At 39.2% G+C, this 19,537-nt stretch overlaps 3 protein-coding genes across 5 annotated transcripts; 1 reads left to right on the forward strand and 2 right to left on the reverse strand.

Moving 5' to 3' along the window:
• Positions 1 to 1,041: 1,041 nt before the first annotated feature.
• dgat1a (diacylglycerol O-acyltransferase 1a) lies at positions 1,042 to 12,106 on the forward strand. Its single transcript, XM_017426616.3, has 17 exons — positions 1,042 to 1,529; positions 2,731 to 2,818; positions 5,356 to 5,396; positions 5,666 to 5,751; positions 6,115 to 6,167; positions 6,607 to 6,712; positions 6,956 to 7,084; positions 7,357 to 7,431; positions 7,580 to 7,683; positions 7,809 to 7,847; positions 7,995 to 8,036; positions 8,232 to 8,276; positions 8,369 to 8,481; positions 8,818 to 8,883; positions 8,981 to 9,068; positions 9,488 to 9,550; positions 9,699 to 12,106. Exons 1-17 carry the CDS (start codon positions 1,234 to 1,236, stop codon positions 9,843 to 9,845), a joined length of 1,581 nt encoding a protein of 526 aa, XP_017282105.1. The 5' UTR covers positions 1,042 to 1,233; the 3' UTR covers positions 9,846 to 12,106.
• Positions 12,107 to 12,627: 521 nt separating this feature from the next.
• Positions 12,628 to 15,037, reverse strand: LOC108239754 (cilia- and flagella-associated protein 20-like). Its single transcript, XM_017422664.3, has 6 exons — positions 14,562 to 15,037; positions 13,554 to 13,633; positions 13,360 to 13,471; positions 13,077 to 13,265; positions 12,882 to 12,995; positions 12,628 to 12,778 (listed from the first exon to the last, which is right to left on the reverse strand). The coding sequence occupies exons 1-6, from the start codon at positions 14,643 to 14,645 to the stop codon at positions 12,773 to 12,775; spliced, it is 585 nt and encodes a 194-aa protein (XP_017278153.1). The 5' UTR covers positions 14,646 to 15,037; the 3' UTR covers positions 12,628 to 12,772.
• Positions 15,038 to 16,823: 1,786 nt separating this feature from the next.
• Positions 16,824 to 19,078, reverse strand: LOC108239398 (cilia- and flagella-associated protein 20). 3 transcript variants are annotated; one of them, XM_017422098.3, is made up of 6 exons: positions 18,782 to 19,078; positions 18,534 to 18,613; positions 17,582 to 17,693; positions 17,288 to 17,476; positions 17,093 to 17,206; positions 16,824 to 16,977 (listed from the first exon to the last, which is right to left on the reverse strand). In XM_017422098.3, exons 1-6 carry the CDS (start codon positions 18,863 to 18,865, stop codon positions 16,975 to 16,977), a joined length of 582 nt encoding a protein of 193 aa, XP_017277587.1. In that variant the 5' UTR covers positions 18,866 to 19,078; the 3' UTR covers positions 16,824 to 16,974. The 3 variants fall into 3 exon arrangements, with proteins under 3 accessions (XP_017277587.1, XP_017277578.1, XP_024862686.1); XM_017422089.3 differs by having other exon boundaries at positions 16,824 to 16,980; positions 18,782 to 19,073; XM_025006918.2 differs by lacking the exon at positions 16,824 to 16,977 and having other exon boundaries at positions 17,075 to 17,206.
• Positions 19,079 to 19,537: the final 459 nt, after the last annotated feature.

Raw genomic sequence — 19,537 nt, forward strand, 5'->3', positions numbered from 1 at the left:
AACAAAACTGAAGTGTATTAACAGTGGCATTGGATATGCAAGGGTGGGTTATAATTTATCACTTGAGAATGCAGAAGAAATCCTAACTCTGCCAGCAAGGGTTTCAGCAGCCCGTCCGGGAAGCTATTATCACTCAAGAGATTCCAACACTGCATCCAGAAACGAAACCTGAAACTGCATTGCACAATGAAGACGCCTATTGTTAACTCTGTGCAGAGTTCTCTGGGATGGACCACACGTATTGTGCAAAAATTGTATCAACACCCCTAATTTCTTTACAATTTGCTTCCAAGCAGACAGAACTTGTGACCTTTTAAAGTGACCTTGATCAATAGTTTCTCATGCTTTATGATTTTTTCCTTTTCTTTAGATTTTAGATACTGGCTGCTTTTTACACTCATTTCAGTCAGTTGCTGAAGATAACACAGTTCAATAGAGATCAAATAGCATTTAAGCACCAACACAGTAATACAAAAAGGGGTAACTGAAGTATTTCCTAAAGCTGTGGCTTTAAGATGCTGTTAATCTGCTTTAGATTGTTGTTTTCAGCCTGACTGCTCTTTTGTATTTGTCCTCCACTTGTCATACATACTGCACAATAGTCAGGTACAAAATCTGGACTGAAATGTGTTGGGGAAAAAGTAGCTTCAGAAAGCCTAGAGAACTATTGATCAAGACCACTTTAAAGGTTACAAGAGTCTGACTTATGGAAGCAAAATATTTAAAATAAAACTGAAGGGTGGTTTTAAACTTCTGAACAGCAATTTTATGGAAACAGATAAGTTGAGAGGTCATAAAGTAATTTTTTTTGTCATGTCAGAGTTAACAGCATGCCAATCAAGGATTGGTTGCACACCAAAACTGATTGAGATTGAGTTATAGCTCTTTCCTTTCTTCGTGGAGTATTTTATTAAAATTATTTTGGCATAAATTAAAAGGTAGTTCCCATTAATTGGCTCGAACCTTTCACGCTAATTAAGCAAGAAACGTGAAAGGCGGAAGTTGACGAGAAGGATGACTCGATAGGGGGATGTCTGCTAAAAGCACAAGGATCTGGCAACCCGTGATGCCAAATGGACCTTGAGCCTCAGCGGTGGTAAAAACGCCTTCAGTTCTGGGACCACAAGCACTGACTGGGCAGACGGTCGGAGAGAAACAGAAAGACAGAGCAATGTCGGGTAGGTAGAAACTGCGTGACTGGAACCGCAAAAAAAAATAAAATAAAAAATAAACATGAGCGAGAAGGCTGAGACAAGAGGGCCCGCAACCCGCAGGAGGAGGACGACCGTCTCTGCCGGCGCCAAACAACAACAACAACAACAACAAGCCAACGGGAGCAAGTGGCACGACGCCGGGGAGAAACCGCCACCGTGTCCCGCTAAAGCCAAACCGGCGGCGGAGGCTTCTCGGCGAGCGAGTCCCAACGGGAAGCTGGACGGAGAGGCGGGGGTGTCGGGGGGGAAGCAGGAGCTCACGAACAGCCCGAAGAAGCAGCGGAGCGCTTTGGAAGACATCGACGACAGACTCAGGTAACCGTTGGGTTTGAAAAAAAAAAACAAAACCGTAACGGTTCGAACGTTACCAGCGGAAGTAGAACCGCGACCGTCACTGAAAATAAAACCGCTTCAAGTTTCTTTAAATCTATTTTAAGGTCTCCTTCTGAGTGTTGTGTCAAGGAATGTGCGTTTTTTGGGTGGGTTTTACTTCAGCTAACTGCCACATCACAGAGGTGTTGTGTTGGCTGTGGAGGACATTTTTGTTGAAACTCTTAATAAATACAGGCCACTATTTTCTAACAAAAACAAACACACATGGTTCAGTTTGTGCTTAAATGGCTTTGCAGACAGTACATGTGTTCAAAACCTAACTTTTCATTGTTTATTTTGTTGGAAAGTCTTTAAACATAAATGTGATGTATGATTTAATAACAATAATAATGTGTGCATTTCAATTATCAGCTTTCAAAGCTTCACATCTCACTTTCGCTGCTCTTATTTTGAAGAGTAAAGCTTTTGTTCTGTTGTGGTTTTCAAGCATTTTGGGGCAGAAAAAAAAAGTAAATTTACTCAAATATTAACCAGCAGATGGATGGTTTGTGAAAGAAACCCAACCTTATTTAGTTTTGATTACTCAAATTCATAATGTACAGGTTGGCAGCCATGCTTTCTTTTTAATAAGAGGAAGTTATCATGTACAGCTTTCTTTCTTCTTTTTTTTTTAATCGGAGCCTGCCAACTGCTCTAATGCCAGACAGAAAGTGAAAGCTGTTAAGTTGGGTTTGGGTATGTTTTTCAGTGTTTGAAACAAGTATTTGTTGCAGCTGCATAATATTATTAAGGTGTCAACAAACTCTGAGTTTGAATTTTGGCGTCAGACTGAAGGATGTGAAGACCAGCGCCCGTGTTAACTGGTTGTAATACCTTTTCCCAGGATATTTGTCTGATATTTTCCTGTTCCTTCTTGACCTCCCCTCTCACTGTCGTGCAGGGTTGTGAAAACCTCGATACCCGGCAGCCTCGGTTTGCACAATTCTTTCTGGGATCAGAACCTTTAACCCATATTTTCACAACTCTCTCATTGCCTGGTCCAGTTCTGAGAATTAAAATTATTACTTTTTAAATGTGATTTATTCATTCATTCATTGCTCACTTGTTGAATGAAAAAGCCAGAATAAAGCATGAACATTTATTTGCCCTCTTGACTTTATTTTTATTTTATTTTTTTCTGCAGATGTCATGTTTTACAAGAGTCCCTCCTGAGCTCGGCCAGCGGCTACAGCAACTACAGAGGGATCCTGAACTGGTGTGTTGTCATGCTGGTGGGTAAATTTGTGTGCATTTATTCCTTTAAGATAAAAAGCAGACATGACGGGTCCATACTTCCATGGTACTCTCTTTCCTGTGATTTGGGCCGTTGTTCTGTAACAGATATGCGGTACAGAGTAACGAAACTGTGCAGGGTTTGTCAGTAAGTGTTGTTTCTGAAGCTAAAAGGTAATCCAGCTGCTTTTTAGCTTTTCTTTTTTTCCTGTTTTGTGTATGTGTCACTCAGCGTGGAACCAACACGTCAAAGTTCATTCTGACTTGGACACTTTAAGTAAAACGAGAGCACGTAAAACGATTGTGCATTAAAAAAAATCTTAAGCTCGGGAGGTGATCTGTGGATCACAAGATGACAAAATAAATTCAGAGAGGCTGCAGAAGCTGCGTTCAGACTGTGGTGTTGTTTGAAACTGTTGTGTTTGACAGAGTAAGAGAGGAAAATGATCTCAGATGTACATCGGTCGTTATGCATTTTGTGTTAAATTATTTGTGTCGCAGTGAATTATGTTGTTAGGTTGTGGACACTATACACATCTTGAACTTTTATTGAAATCACTGTTATCTCCCAAGTATTTATATAGGTGTGGAGGATATAAAAATACTGCTGGCTGTCGTCCAGTTGTTTCTGAAGTTAGCCGAAACTATAATTAGACTATTATGCACATGTGCAGATGTGATGTTTTTGTTTCTGTGCATCCTCCCTCTGATATGCTATTCTGTGACGAGATTATTCACATTTTTGAATGTTTTTATTGCCATGACAACCCCTCGTCTTTGTGGCTGCCAGCTGGCTCGGCTCAGTTATTAATGGTTTGGACTCGGTTGTTAAGAGTGAAGTGGAGCTACAGACCGTTAAACGTGCGCCTGTCTGTGTGTACATTTTGCATAAGCTCTGCAATTTGTAAATAGCCTTTAAAATCTCATTCAGCTTCCGGTGTCACCCGTCTTCCCAGCTCATGTCTGTGTGTCAGTGACTGAAGGTGCAGCCGACTCCAGTATCTCCTTCTATTTATATCCCTCCAGCCACCAGACCTGAGCCTTCACTCGTCCTCAGCAAAGGGCAAATACCGTTTCATTAAACGGGTTTATTAACACAAAGTTGTAAACTAAACAAACCCAGATTCACACTGGGGAAAAGCACTGTTAAATCCAAATAGCTCATCTCAGTCATATTACTAGTGTTTCAAAATGGTTTTGAACAATAATCTGTAAAATTACTAAACTGAAACAACAATTCTTTAGTTGCAATATAGGAATAGTAAAAGATCTGTGTTGGAAAAATCAAGTTCAGGGTCTGTGTTTTTACTTAATTCTGTTGTTTTCACAAAGTGCACTTCAGTCACAGTTGCTGGATTGGTCCTCGTATTGTTTTCAAAGAAGTAAAATTAATGTTTTTAGGGGGGAAATGGATGGTTTTAGCTCTTTAAACGAACAGAAAGTGTCTGTGAGGCAGACAAGCTGATGAAAACTTGTAAGAAACGTCTCTTTTCACCAGGTGTCCTCTGTCCACTTACCATGCCACCCACTGAGTGTCTTTGCTGCCTCCTAGTTTAGTTGTCCGTCCTGAACGTCTCCCGCTGACCTTTCTGTGAGCATGAATAATAGAAACGACACCAGCACAGTTCTTTGCACACACATAAAAAAAAAACCTTTGATTTTTGCAATCGTCTGTTTAAATCCTCCGTAAAGGCCTCTGCTCCTTCATTCTGTTCTGCTCAATGAGCCTCATGCTGAAGATTACTGAGGCAAAGGTTAGTGGTTTGGACAAAAGACATTGGATCAAAAAGCAGATTGCTGCAGGATCTTTGCATAAATAATCCCTTGGACATGACCTTACCATGAACCACTGACCCCACCCTGACATCTTTATCGTCTCTCTAACAGTGAACTGAACCTCAGAACGTGTGAATAAACACTCCAGTGTTGCCTTCAAAGTTCAGGGGGTAATTAGTTTTATCTCATCGAAGCTGAACTTGGACCTTGAACTTTGAATACAAAAGGTAATCATAAAGTGATTTTATTTTTTCAGCAGCAGCAGCAGCAGCAGCAGCAGCAGGGTGTGATGGTTGTTCAGGTGTGATGGCAGCTGGAAGGTGTTGTCACGTTTTGGTGTGAAGCGGATCAGATCCGCTCAGACGGATCTGACTCAGCGTGATGCATCTCTCTCATCTGTTCACTCGAGTTTGTGTGGTTTTTTTTTTTTTTTTTTTTTTTTTTTGGGGGGGGGGGGCTTTTTGTTTGTTCTTTTGAATCTGTTTTTCTCTGTTGTTGCTGACAGCTGTGACTGACTTGATATGTGGTTTTAAAAATGGTTAAATCCGCAGGCTAATTGCAAACACAGATCATGGAAAAGATAAGCCAGATTGAAAGCTAAGCATTTTTTATCTTCTCAAAGTTCAGACTCAGTAAAAAAAACTTAAAAAAAAATAAAAAAGCCAGGGGGAAAACAGCCTTAAACTCTAAATTATTTCTTATCTTTGACTCTTTTTAACTCAGATTTTTGCTGTTGGGTGTTTTTTGTTTTTATTTGTAGGTGCTTAGTAATGCACGGCTCTTCTTGGAGAACCTTATCAAGTGAGTTTGGACAAACACACACCTTTTTATTATTTTTTTAATTTACTTTTTTATCCAACTTGCCTCTTAAATTTTACCTCTCATTAGCATAATTTTATTTTTGACCTGGTAATGTGTTCATCTCGTCATAGTTTAGTGTAGCTTCTTGTTTTAATTTAATCTTTCTGTAACTTTTACACAACCATAACAAGACCAAATCCACAAACGTATTTTTGCAACTTCATATTAGAAATATGAGCATCACTATAATTTCCTTTCTCCTCCTCCAGATATGGCATCTTAGTAGATCCGATTCAAGTGGTGTCACTTTTCTTAAAGGACCCCTACAGCTGGCCGGCAGCTTGCCTAATTATTGGTATGAATGCATCTCACTCCAAATATACAGTCTGAGGCGTTAGATTTCTGAGTGCCCTGAGTGTAAGCAGGCCACTTGTGATTATCATCACACAGTAATGTTTGTTTCACATCCTGAGACTTCAGGATTGAAGCTGAATTAAGAAAATCACGTGTTTCCTGTTTTAAAATCATAATTTTGACTTGATACACTTATGTAAGTGGCTCAAAAGGCTGATTTGACACATTTAAACGCTCCAGATGCTCAGAGATGGTTCAAAGAAGCATCATTTATCATTTCATCTGTATTAAATGGTGCAACAAAGAAAAATTCTTAAGTCTTTGTGCAAGTGAAGCTCATTAACCCTTTTTTTTTGTGATTTAGTGTCCAACGTGTTCATCTTATCAGCCTTGTACATAGAGAGGCGTCTGGCAGTGGTAAGTCTTCTATATGAGCCTATTTTAACAAGTGACAAACTTTTATTCCCCTTGTGACCCACAGTTCACATGTGAGAGTCCTGACTTCCACTTTGCTTATGAATTGATTTGGTAAAAATGTTTTTATAATTTGTAAGCAAAGTGGGTTTGATTTATAATCCCCCTGGGTTGCTCTTCTTTGTTAAATAAACTTTAAGGAGGTGCTTTGTGGTTTGTACACGGAGCTATTCAACACTGCAGCAGCAGTGATTTTATTTTTTATTTTTATACCGGCCTCTAACTTGTAAAAAAAAAATATATATATCTCAGCTGATCCAGATTAGACTGTATGTCATCACTGTGTTCCCTAAACAGAAAAAGCAGGGATTATCTAAAAGAAAGGACATCTGTAGACCTAATTAAAAAATAATGCAACACTTTCCTCTATGATCATTTCTAGGGAACAATCTCTGAAACTACAGGATGGATTCTTCACATTTTTAACCTGACATGTTTGTTGATCTTTCCTTCTGCCACCGTCCTCTCTCTGACCTCCATGACTCCAGGTACGTTCACCTAAATGATCCTACATTTTATTTAGCTAACTGTGCTGTGAAGTCTCGAGTGTTACTTTTCTGTGCCTGTGTATTTGTCATGATAACACAAAAAAAATGTGGAGTTTCTACCAAAACATACCATAAAATACCTTCTAAAACTAAGCAGATTGGAGCAGTTTCCATATGTACATGCACACTTTGTTAAATAAACGTTGCTAACGGCTCTTGCGGTTGTCTCTGTTTGTGCTTCAGTGGGCGGTGTGATCTCTCTGGGGATCTACACGGTGCTGTTTCTCAAGCTTTACTCTTATCAGGACTCCAACAGGTGGTGCAGAGAAATCAGACAAGCCAAAGCCAAAAGATTAACGCGGTCGTATTCATGTAAGTGCGTCGGCACCCTGAAGGGCAGATGAGTTTTGACTGAGGGTCATATTTCCGTGTCTAAATGAAATGATCCACACAGACGCGCATGGATCTGTGTATGTGACGTTATCACTGTGTTGTATTACCATCTAGTGGTGAAACTCAAGTTTTTGGCAAATAGCGGCAGTAAATCAAAAGTTGTATAACTGTGTGGATTTTTATTTTTGCCTGAATATTTAATGCAGCGTGATACAGGACAGAAATAATGTTTTCTGTGCTGTGTCTTTCAGGTCCTGATGTGCCACAGTGTAACGGGTCAGCAGTTCATCCTCATGTCTCCTACCCAGGAAACCTCACACACAGAGGTAAACATGAAGCTGTGTTTCTTTGTATGAACCCTTCTAAGTATACTATAATACATTGTCTAGCTATGTTATATTATATTACTGTAGTATTTGTATATATATTCACTGCTGAATAACAGGTTGATTTGGTTTTTTGTTCCGTCTTCAGACATGTACTACTTCGTTTTCGCCCCAACTCTTTGCTACCAGCTCAACTTCCCACGCTCTCCTCGAATACGCAAACGGTTCCTGATGAGAAGACTTTTTGAAATGGTAGGAGCGATTGATTGATTACAGATGTGATTGTTAAATTCAGTAAGTGATCTGTGAAGGATGAACTGCAACAGAGGAACATTCATTCGTGGTTTGTTTTAACCATAAATCATTATCTCTCGCAGCTTTTTCTCATGCAGTTGTTGGTGGGATTGATACAGCAGGTATGTAGGAATCACAGACAAACCCAGCAGTTCTGAGTTGTTTTATTAATTATTAGTTTATTATGAGATGGCCTAATGACATGTGTGTCATACCTTTACATTATATTGATGGAAAATAACAAAATGATTCGAATGTGTCTCTTTCAGTGGATGGTTCCCACTATTCAAAACTCAATGAAACCATTCCAGGTAGCCATCTCATCTCTTTTTGTTCACTTTCTTATAATTTTTCTAAATATTTCTGCTCCAAAATGAATTGACAAAACAACAAGTCAGCAGTGTCCCTGTTCATGGAGAACCAAAGGTTCTGTCAGCAAAGCAGGGGGTCAGAAAGTATTGTTTCTGCTTATATGAGTTTATCATTTCGTTCTTTGTTTCTCACAGGAAATGGACTTTTCTCGGATGGTAGAGCGACTGCTGAAGCTAGCTGTGAGTATCACTGCAAGATGCTTATCGGTGACCCTTTAATGATCTTATCACATGCTTAACACCTACACTTCCTCCTTTCTGCCCTCTCCTAGGTCCCTAATCATCTGATATGGCTAATATTCTTTTATTGGTTTTTCCACTCCACCATGAACTTCGTGGCGGAGCTGCTGCAGTTTGGAGACAGGGAGTTCTACAGGGACTGGTGGTGAGTACGGGTCAGGCAGAATTTACTGAAGTGTGCAAACAGAGGATGTCCGCACCAAAATGGGTACATGGCAACACCACAGTGATGACGGCATTAATAGTGCTGACATGATTACTTTCATTGTTGTTTGTTAAAGAATAAATGGTGATATTTATAATCACAGCTGGAATCACGGCTTTTTGTTCTGTTCTGCTGAAACATGGACCACTGCTTGGTTATTACTTAAACAAATCACCTGCTAACCCTGCACAGATGGAAAAACTGAAATGTTTATCATTTTTAGTGATTCTACAAATCCTTCTTTTTGTTTTTTGTTTCTTCTTTTCGCCACCTCAGGAACTCTGAGACCGTCACGTATTTCTGGGCCAACTGGAACATCCCGGTGCACAAGTGGTGCCTGAGGTAGGGCACCCAACCTTTTTTTTTTAATGAGATTTCATTTTGTTTGTTTTACTAACATGGAGACGCTGATTCGTGTTTCGTGTTTTGTGTTTTACAGACATTTCTATAAGCCAATGTTGAAGAGGGGGGTAAACAAGTTGCTGGCTCAGACTTCTGTCTTCCTGGTTTCTGCCTTCTTCCATGAGGTAAAGACAGAAAACTTTAGGTCGTCTGGCTTTCTCGACTGTTCTCGAAAAAAAAACAATGTGGGATGTTGACGTGTCTCTCAGTCAGTCCTCTCTGTTTGACAAAATCAACAAAAACTGAAAAAGGAACACCTTCTAAGATGATGTAGGGAAAAAACTGGGAAAATAAAAGATGAATATAAAGTTTATAGTTTGTTACTCTTGAGGTGTGTTTGTAGCAGCCACAGCTCCTCATTTCTGTTTCTGAAATGTCTTCATAAAAGGAGTTGATTTTTGAAAAAGTAGAAAACAAAAACTGACAGCAGGTCCATCTTTACTTGCTAATACAGTCATTATAGACAGCTGTCTTTGTAGACATTGATAGATGCTAACAGAGTCTGTGTTTAACCGTCTCTAAGCCTTTTCTCTCTCCTTCTCAGTACCTGGTTAGTATTCCCCTGAAGATGTTCCGACTCTGGGCCTTTATGGGAATGATGGCTCAGGTAAACGCACAAAATCCTCTAATTCTGTTATAAACATCTCTTACAGCGGCTGTTGTTGGTCATTTATTCTCACCTGCAGTCTGTGAACTTTTACTCAGACCTGTGCTCATACCCTGACCTCTAACCTCTGACCTTCCCCCACATTCAGGTTCCTCTGGCTTGGTTTGTGGGCCGCTACCTGAATGGAAACAACGGCAACGCAGCCGTGTGGATGTCGCTCATTATTGGACAGCCTGTCGCTGTGCTGATGTACGTCCATGACTATTACGTCATTCATTATGGAAACGCCAACTAACACTGGAAAAACACACCTGTTCCCACACACACACACACAAAAGCCTGTGAGATGAGCCAATGAGAAAATGTAAAGTAAGGCGACAGTAATGAAGTCGCCTCAGCTTCTGTTTTTTTTGCACTTCAGAGAACTGGACCACATTATGTTGGAAATGTAATGGGATGTATAAACAACACAAACGTGCTTGTTGTTCAGCTCAAGTTTACTTTCATAGGTTGGACATGCTGTGACTTTGTCAGCCTACAATCGTAGTCAACTTTAAAATGCAGCTTCCCTTTAAGCGTTTATTAATCCCGGACCCAAACCGAAGCAGCATTTAGACGCCTCAAACGAAGCGGCCCTTCATTTGTTTGGACCAGGGTTTGATTTTTTTTATCCACAATCTGCTCAACAAAAACAAATTCCTTTTAAGAGCTTGATCAGAGTTGCCTTGAGTAAAACCTCTCCTCCTCCTTGAGCTCAACAACAATTCCTGACGCTTGAAAAGCACTTTAACAGACTGAAAGGTGGGAGCAGCTCCAGAGATGGAGATGCCGGGAGGAAAAACAAAAACAAAAACGCAGCAAACGTGAATCACTGCCAAGCAAGCACAGGCTAGAACAGGAGCTCGGCTTCAAGCAGCCTAAATGAAACCGGTGGGTTTTGTGTCTGTGAGAATCTCAAAGCAGCCAGTTTGTTTCATTACGGTTTAAAATTGCAGTTGTCTGTTTAGGATGTCGCCAGGTCTTGAAACTAACCCTAATGAGCATCTTTTTTACATTCATTCTGTATAAATTCCTCATATTCCTCCATCTTTTGTGCAATACAGTGTTATATAGTTGATATATATTGAATTTAAATCGTGTTAAAATGACTGAAGGAAGCAAGGACTCCGTTCCAAAAGGAGAGAAGGAGACAAAGACACTTTCTGAGATCATTTGTACAATCATGGAGCATCGTCTTTCTGCACTACAAACATAAATCGATGCACGTCGTGATGGAACCGTACAGACAACACGTCTAATCTGCATCAGATTCATCTTTGGTTTGAAGTCTTTGTTCATTTCATTTGATCATTTTTGTTTTATTTTGTTGTGCTCAGTGATTTGAAGCTGTATTTAATTTACTTTTTTTGAGCCAATGAGTCTTTTTTTTTTTTTGCACTTTAAAAAGAAGATTCATGCTGTGGACTAAAGCAATAGATTTCTACGAATGTATTCTCTGAGTTGTGTCGATTATGAAATGAAAACTAATTTTGTTGGAACAAGTTTTACGTTCTGTAATTTGATTTTGATCGTTCATCCTGTGGAAGTCCAAAGGGTAAAAAAAAAGAGGATATTCTAAAAGCCTCTTTAGTGTTGTTTTTATTTTATTTACAGTGTTTGGATTCCTAAAACTTCTTGGTCTCTTTCTTGTTATGTTTGCCAAAGCCTGACACTGTTGCTTGCAAAGTTCTTGCCATGCGGATTAAAATAAACATTTATTTTAGATTTAGTTCAGCTTTTTCAAGAGCTAGAGTATTGACTTCATTCTGAACCTCTCGGTTGAAAAACAAAAAGTTATTTTAAGACGCATCAGATTTCAGGGAAAACACTCAAACCATCAAAACAACAATTTCCAGAAAGAACGACCTGAATTCTGGCATTCCTTATGGAAAACAAGTGCCTGCAGTAAAATATAAACCTTTTTAAAGTCAAAGACGTGGAAGAAATGTGATATTAATGTGTTCTGTGCCGTAAGTATCTCCAAATGTAACCAAACTATTTTGCTAAAGGTAATTTCTTTTTGTGTTTCTGATAGCCCGATGATTTTGAATAAGGGGGTGAATTTAAGTGTTAAGCATAAAAACTAAAATAAATGAACTTTGATCTACAAATCAGATCCAGTCTGACAGATCTGTCAAACTTCAGCAGCTAAACGATCAGTGTTTGTGAGATGATGGATTATTTTTTAAAGTGCCACGTCCATCTTCCTTTTAAATCCAAGTAAGGAAGTAAAAACAAACAAACGGTGCAGCTGAGGGCTAGTTGGGTGAAACGTTAACTTGTTTTTGTGGGGTTTTTTCACACTCTTGTCAACTGTTCGTGAATGCAAATTAAAAAGTTTTTGTTAAGAGTTGTATCTGTTCATTCTGTGGTAAAATTATTTGACACGGCATGTAAAATGAAGGAGTTCGTCCTGTGTATAGAACTCTAACAAATACAAAAAAAAATCTGTGTTTTGGGAATACAAATGATTATCTTTTTTCCCTGCTCTTTAAATAAAGACAATTTATATCTTAACAAACTTTCTTTCTTAGTACTTTTTACAAGCAAGCAGGTGAACTGATTAATGTAACTAAGTGCTGTAAATTAATTAGTGTTCCCTCTAATTAAAGCTGTTCTTATCCGCCGTCACAGGTGAAGCAATAATGTTTTTGCTTGTATCTGTGTGTGTTCATTTGTACTGTTAGTAAAATATCTCTTGGATCACTTGATTGACTTTAATAGAAATGTCATCGGATGCACATCTACATCAAATTCATTTTTGGAGTCCGTTAAAGATGGCTGCCACAGCTAATCGACCTTAACCTACTCAAACGGTGACACTTCAGTCAATTTACAAATACTGAGCTAAAACCTGGGGTGGTAGTAGCTGACAGTCATTCACAACACGTACACCGAGTGCTAACAGATCATTATTTTTAAGGTTTAAGCAAAGTAACTCAAACATAAGATCTTTGTCTAAAACTCTAAAACAGGCAGCAGATGAAAGAATTGCTAAGTCTTTAATCATAATAAGTTTGAACATAAAACAGAAGCAGTGTCCTTTGACAGTTTAATCACATTCATTAAAAACAAAAAGGTCTATCAGTAATATATAAACTTTAACACCAGCTGCAAAACCACATTTTCTAAATTTGATGGAAACTTTACATCACATCTGGGGCCTGTGTGGATTCACTGCTTCTATTCCTATAAAAAAATAAAAATGAGGTATTAAAAAGATGTTTGAATTTGACCAGATTTCTCTGTCACTGCCTAAAGGAAAAGCATGAAACGTTACTTGAGTCCTCACCTTGGATTTCTGGTTCTGGACGGGCAGGTAGAGTTTAAACTCTGGCGGTAGCTCGTCTTCAGAGTACAGCCTGTCTGAGAAATAAACCCTCCTTATGCAGCAGTTTGCATGAATCTGAGAGCAAATCAGGTCCGATATGTTAGTGTTTGCACAGATCCTGTGATCACATGATCAGTCCCTTCTTTGCGTGCTCACCTGTACCCGCAGCGTCTCGGTGTAGTTGGTCCCGTAGGCCCTCCTGGTGAAGTCCGACAGGTTAAACTGGATCTGGTTCCAGCCGTCATCCAGCCTCATCGGCATGGTGCAGATGAACGGCTTCGTTCTTGTCGTGCTCTGGTAGTTACTTGCCCGAAACCGCCGCCGTACGTTCTTATCATCCAACACCTGGAAGATGTAAATACACGTGTGGACACACTGAACAGGCTGACGGTAGGTTTACTGCCTGTCAACAAGAAAAAGAAGAGGTTCCCGTTTGTACCTGGACTTCAAAGGTGAAGTACTTCCTAAGGTTCTTAATGATCATGATCAGAAATGGAAGCCTGATGCCGAGGGTCTTCTTGGGGTCTGCAGGACATGTTATGTAGGTGGTGCTGCAGGGAGGGGAGAGTTCAGCATGAGTCTAATGCTTGAATGGTTGGAGCTAAAACGATGAATGAGTTAACAGGCAGTCACCTGACGTTTGCTCCCTCGATATCCAGCACCATCGAGTGGATAATGCTGTCTGTAACCTTCTTGATGTGGCCGTTCCTCACCTGCAGGCACAGAAATGTTATTCAAGTCAAAGAAGAGCTCTGCCCACGGCTCAGCTACAAATCTGTCTGAGTCCATCTGGGTCAACTGTGTCTGTTAGCAAAATATCACATGATCCGCTGCATAGGTTTTAATGAAAACAGCCACTGGGTGTTCATCTACAGCTGGTTAAATTTTAGAGTCAACCTAATGTAATTAAGATGGCCGCCTTTGGAAACACAAAAAATGCTATAACTCAGTCAGGTTTACTGATACTGAGCTAAAATTTGGTGCGGTAGTAGCCGAGAGTCATCCTGAACACGTACTGGGAGAGACCTACACATGGCGCAATATTTTTGCTGCAGATTTGGCTTCAAATCTGCCTGTTAGCAAAATATCTCACAAACCAGTGAACAAATCTTAAAGAAAGTCGGTGACAGTAACCATCACTTGGTCGCATTTGTAATCTACTTTGAATGGTGGGTAAAAGAGAAAGTGAGTTGGAGAACTGAATGATTAACGTCCTCCTTTAGGCTTTGGCCGTTGCCTAGCAACAGCGCCATATTGTTTACATGTAACTGAAGAGAAATGGGGTTAGTTTTTGGATGTAAAATTGTATTTATAATGAACTTGACAGAGCTGATACAATATTTACTGTTTCATTAATTATTAATTTAACTCGGGAGACCCAGAAGTTCATATTGATTCGCTAAATCAATTTGCACATAAACACAACATGAAAGTAATAATTTGAAACTGACAATGGTAGATCTGAGCCACTAAATATTCTAAATAATTGACTTAAACCATCTTGTTTTGCTGCTTTAAAACCACATAAATTTATCACAAGACAGCAACTTTTAGCAGCTACGAGCCAAAAGGCCGTAAAAAGACGGTTGTTATTTTATGATCGGTGCTACGAGCCAAAAAGGCTAAATCTAATTAGCTTACCTGCTTCTCCCATATTTGAAGTGGTTTGCTGCCTATGCTGTATAATATAGACAAAAATCCGCTCTGAAATGTGTTTTTAAACATCTTATTTGATCTCGGTATTAAGTAGTTGTGCACAGAGGAAAATCAAAAGTCGCGTTGCTATGAGTATTTTGTCATCAGAACTTCAAAAATTCAATAATCCTGAATGGCTGCAGTTCTCCTCTTGAACAGTTGGTGTCGCCACAGAGTCAAGAATACACACCACACAGCAGGAACAGCACCAGAAGAAGAGTTGCTACTTTTACTGGGAGTTTATTGTTTTAGAAATAATCTGCACATTTGTATTTATTTATTATGAGTTTTAGGACTGTGAGGCCACCAGGGAGACATGCCACTGAGGGCACAAAATACAAAATACTTTTTAAGATATAAGTTTTATCTTAACTATTTATGCAAAATAAAATTAGGAGACAATTTTCTTATTGAATATACAGTATACTCAATTATTTAGATTAATTTCAGTGCACTATTTCAATGCAGTGCGGTAAAATATTCAACGAATGACGCAACAGTGCCACCAAGTGGCAGAAGGAGGACACTGCATTAATCGAGGCAGACAACCACGGTAAACCTATTGACGTTTCTATTAAACAAATAAAATATATATATTTATTTATTTATTTTTCGCCTGCTGAGCTGCCTGCTCTGTTTTTCCCTTCCGCAGAATCGTCACCTTATCGTGGTGGAGGGGTTTGAGGACCCCCGTGGCTCTGGGGCCCGTGTTGCCTGCCGGCGACCTGACCCCAGATCAGGGGTCAGACTAAGAGCCATTCAAGGAACAGGCTTCAAAAAGCTCCAGGATGCTTTTGCTTTATGTTTCTTTTCAGCTATTTAGGTGCCGACAGTAGTGACACTGTTAAAGCCACCGAAGATCCTTTGAAGAGCGAGGTCGATGAAGAGAAACATCTGCTCAGCTTCATCACAACCAGGTGGAGGACAGATGAAGGTCGAAGGTGGTGGTGCAGAAACTAACAGGCGCTCAGATGGAAATACTCGTCAAGATGATTCCAGCGCTTCAGAGGCTGACGAGGAATCTTTTCGGGTTAAATTTACGTCTACAGATACTTTGAATGTATTTGTTTATGTAAAAACTATTAATGAAATTTGTTATTTTACATGTATTTGAAAATTTTCTGAAAGAAAATAAGCAGTTTTATGAACATATCTAGAATAAAGTCTAGAAATGTCTGTCTGCATTTGTCAGACATGCTTGTGTGTTTGTGTTGTGACTGCTTTTTCTTTTAAATCAGATTTGTTGTTGTCCATGTTGAACAAAGCTTATGAAAAAAACATCATATGGAGGGTCCGGTTCTGGTGTTTAAGGATGTTTGGTTGATTTTGAGAATTTTACTCTTCACGGTGAGGCTTTTTCAGCAGTTCCTGAACTGAGACTCAAAGTGTGACTGATTTTTAATTTTCCACTATGACAGAAAAACAAAAACAAATCTACTTTAGGTAACACAGAAGAGTCCTCTGAAGGGTTGAACATGTTTATTTGATGTTTTTAGTGTTTTTGTTGTCTTGTAATATTTCTTAAAGTGGTCTCGATCAAAAGCTTTTCAGGCTTCCTGAAAGCTTTTCAGTTTTTTATTTTTAGACGTTAGCAGCTTTTCCCCTCAGGCTGAGTTCATCCCTCCAGATTTGAAACGAGACAATGATGTGACAGAGCAATCGTGTACTTTTCAAGCTAAAAATCTTATGTGTTTGTCACTGTTTTACAAGAATAAGTCACTCTTTTATTCATATCACAGTGTGCAACAAACCTCTTGGTCATAAATCACCAACTGTGATATTTAACTTCACTTATTTAAACTTTGTACCCGAGCGTTGGTCCAGGCGAACGCTTGGTGTTTCCGGTCACCATTGCAACTCCTAATCTGCTCAGTTTTTTTTTATTTTAATCTCTAAATCACCAGTTAGACTGTAAATACCTAAGCACTGTGAATAAACACAGTTACGTGTTTAATCTATTTGAGAACTGAAAACTCAAAAGTTTAATTTATTATACTAAAGTAAGCAAAACCTTAAAAAATAAACATTTTAGAACCATTAACTTCTAAAACAATGAGAGGGTTTTTGAAACCAAAAACAGGTTTTTACCGAGATCTTTCCAGACACAAACTACTGACTTCACAGTAAAAAGTAATTTTTGATCGATTTGAACTCTTACATGAACTTTTTATAATGCGTAAAAACCCTCTAAAATGAAAAACTTTACACTTAATCTATAAAAACCTTTATTGTGCAGAAAGCAACACGAGACCTCACTCAGCACTCAGTTTTACATTTATAATCAGTTCCTATCTACACAACATAAATCCTGTAGCTAAACTTCACGTCACACCTGGAGAACAGCGCAGCTCAAGAGGCTCTACTGCTGAAAAAAGAATAAAAACACCAGAGTTAGTGCAGCACTTACTATGACTAAAAAGTACACAATACATTGTGACAGTGTTAACTTCAACTTTAACTTAGGAGTGAATATTCACCTTTGCCTTCTGATTCTGCACAGGTAAGTAGAGTTTAAACTCAGCCGGTAGCTCGTCTTCAGAGTACAGCCTGTCTGAGAAATAAACCCTTCTGATACGACAGTTGGCATGAATCTGAGAGCAAAACAGGTCAGATATGTTAGTGTTTGCACAGATCCTGTGATCACATGATCAGTCCCTTCTTTGCGTGCTCACCTGTACCCGCAGCGTCTCGGTGTAGTTGGTCCCGTAGGCCCTCCTGGTGAAGTCCGACAGGTTAAACTGGATCTGGTTCCAGCCGTCGTCCAGCCTCATCGGCATGGTGCAGATGAACGGCTTCACTCGAGTCGTGCTCTGATAGTTACTTGCCCGGAACCGCCGTCGTACGTTTTTATCATCCAGCACCTGGGAGATGTAAATAAGTGTACAGATGCACGGACAAAAACGTTTTTAATAAAACCGAGATGTTATTGTAAGTCAACAAGACACAGAAAGTCTGTGATTCTGTACCTGGACTTCAAAAGTGAAGTACTTCTTAAGGTTTTTAATGATCATAACCAAAAATGGAAGTTTAATGCCGAGGGTCTTCTTAGGGTCTGCAGGACACGTTATATAGGTGGTGCTGCAGAGAAAGAAGAGTTATTAAAAAAACAGGAACACAGACATGCAGACACTCACTCTAAACACCTTTGGGGAAGCATTCAGCTAACATCATGAACAACAAACTGAATGGCTTTAATAAAAGGAACTGAAAAGGGGTGTTTCATTTAAACACATATGAACTGAACGCATCTACACAACATCCTAACAATAAATATAAAAGAAATATCTCAGATGAACACAATCTTTGGGTTATCAAGATCACCTTTATTTAAAACGTGACTTTTGCATTTCTAAATTGTAACGCAAACATGCTTAGGTCATCTTTAACAATGTTTATTAACAAACCTTTTTAGCAAAATCACATACAACACATCATCTCATTACGGTTTCCTCCCACAGACCAAAAACACACATTAGATTAACTGATACCTCTAAAATGTCCACAGGTGTCTCTCTTTAAGAATTATTAGACAACAGCAAAACTTTACAATTGATCTTTTATATAATTAACAAAGTTGCTAGATTATTGGCTGCAGTTTTCTGAAGTTTAGCGAGCAAAAGATCCATCTTTGATTTAGTTACAGATCTTGCAGCTGCTGTGACTTAAAACCCGTTTTGTAGAAAATGTTTTTATCTTTTCTTTATTACGAAGCAAAAGCTGAGAGATGGACAGAAAACTGAGCAGAATAAAACATACAAAGCATGATGCTTTAATGGAAGATAAACGGCATTGAGACTGATCTGTGATTTTACAATTCACTGATTGTTAACATATCCAATCTCTCCTAGAATTTGGTAAGTTATACCCCGTCTCAATAGCTGACTACAGACCTAAATGATTATTTAAACACAAACTCACCTGACGTTTGCTCCCTCGATTTCCAACACATTGGAGTGAATGTCATTATCTGGGACTCTTTTGATGTGTCCATTCCTCACCTATTATTTACGTAGACAAATCAGGCGGGCAAGTCATTTAAAAAAGAGCTGTTTGGTCCAAAGTGACGGCTTTAAATAAGCCACATGAAGCCAGCTAGCTTTAGCACAAACAGCTAACTATTCTAATTTAAAAAGATCTCACACCATTTATCCAGGAACTCCACTTACCTTCTTATCCCATATTTGAAGTGGTTTGCTGCCGATGCTGTATAAGATGGACAAAAATCCGCTTTGGAATGTGTTCTTAAACATTTTTTATGGTTTCAATGTGCAGTTGTGGCGCACATACTGTTTACAGACTTCACTTCCGGTCCCCCGACACTACTGGTTCTGTTTAGAGGCGAAGTAATCCGTTCCGCGGTAGAAATTAGGATTTATAAGATTTTTAAAATATTATATCGGCAAAATAGTATTAAAAAATCTTAAAACGTCTCTCTCAGAGACGACAGCAAAAACGGAGCAGCAGTCAGCATTTTTGTTGTTGTGGTGTTGTTGCCGGGGAACGAAAGTTGCTCGACTTTGTTTCACGCAGACCCGTAAATATCAACGCAGCCCGGTCGTCATGGTAACGGAAAGCCCGAGTAGTCGAGCGTAAACAAAACGCACATTTAGCTAATTTCAAAACTCGAATTTTCAGACCTTTTTTTGAGTAGTGCGTTTTAGATAAGCCGTGTTTGTTCCGTTTAGTACGAACTACAACCAGGGGTGGAAATTAGCACCCGCCACTGGCCAAATGCGGGTAAATATTTGAAGCAATGACTTATATGGACTTATATATAAGTCATTGATTTGAAGTGGCGGGTGAATTTGATCAACACACACGTCACTGTGGCGGGTTGGCAATTTGAACAGAAAATGTGTTATTTGTCCTCTTGACATATAGGGGGCAGTAATGTGCTCGAGTTGCTGCTGTTACGTCGAGCC

This window comes from Kryptolebias marmoratus, linkage group LG5, assembly GCF_001649575.2.
Source record: "Kryptolebias marmoratus isolate JLee-2015 linkage group LG5, ASM164957v2, whole genome shotgun sequence".
NCBI lineage: Eukaryota > Metazoa > Chordata > Actinopteri > Cyprinodontiformes > Rivulidae > Kryptolebias > Kryptolebias marmoratus.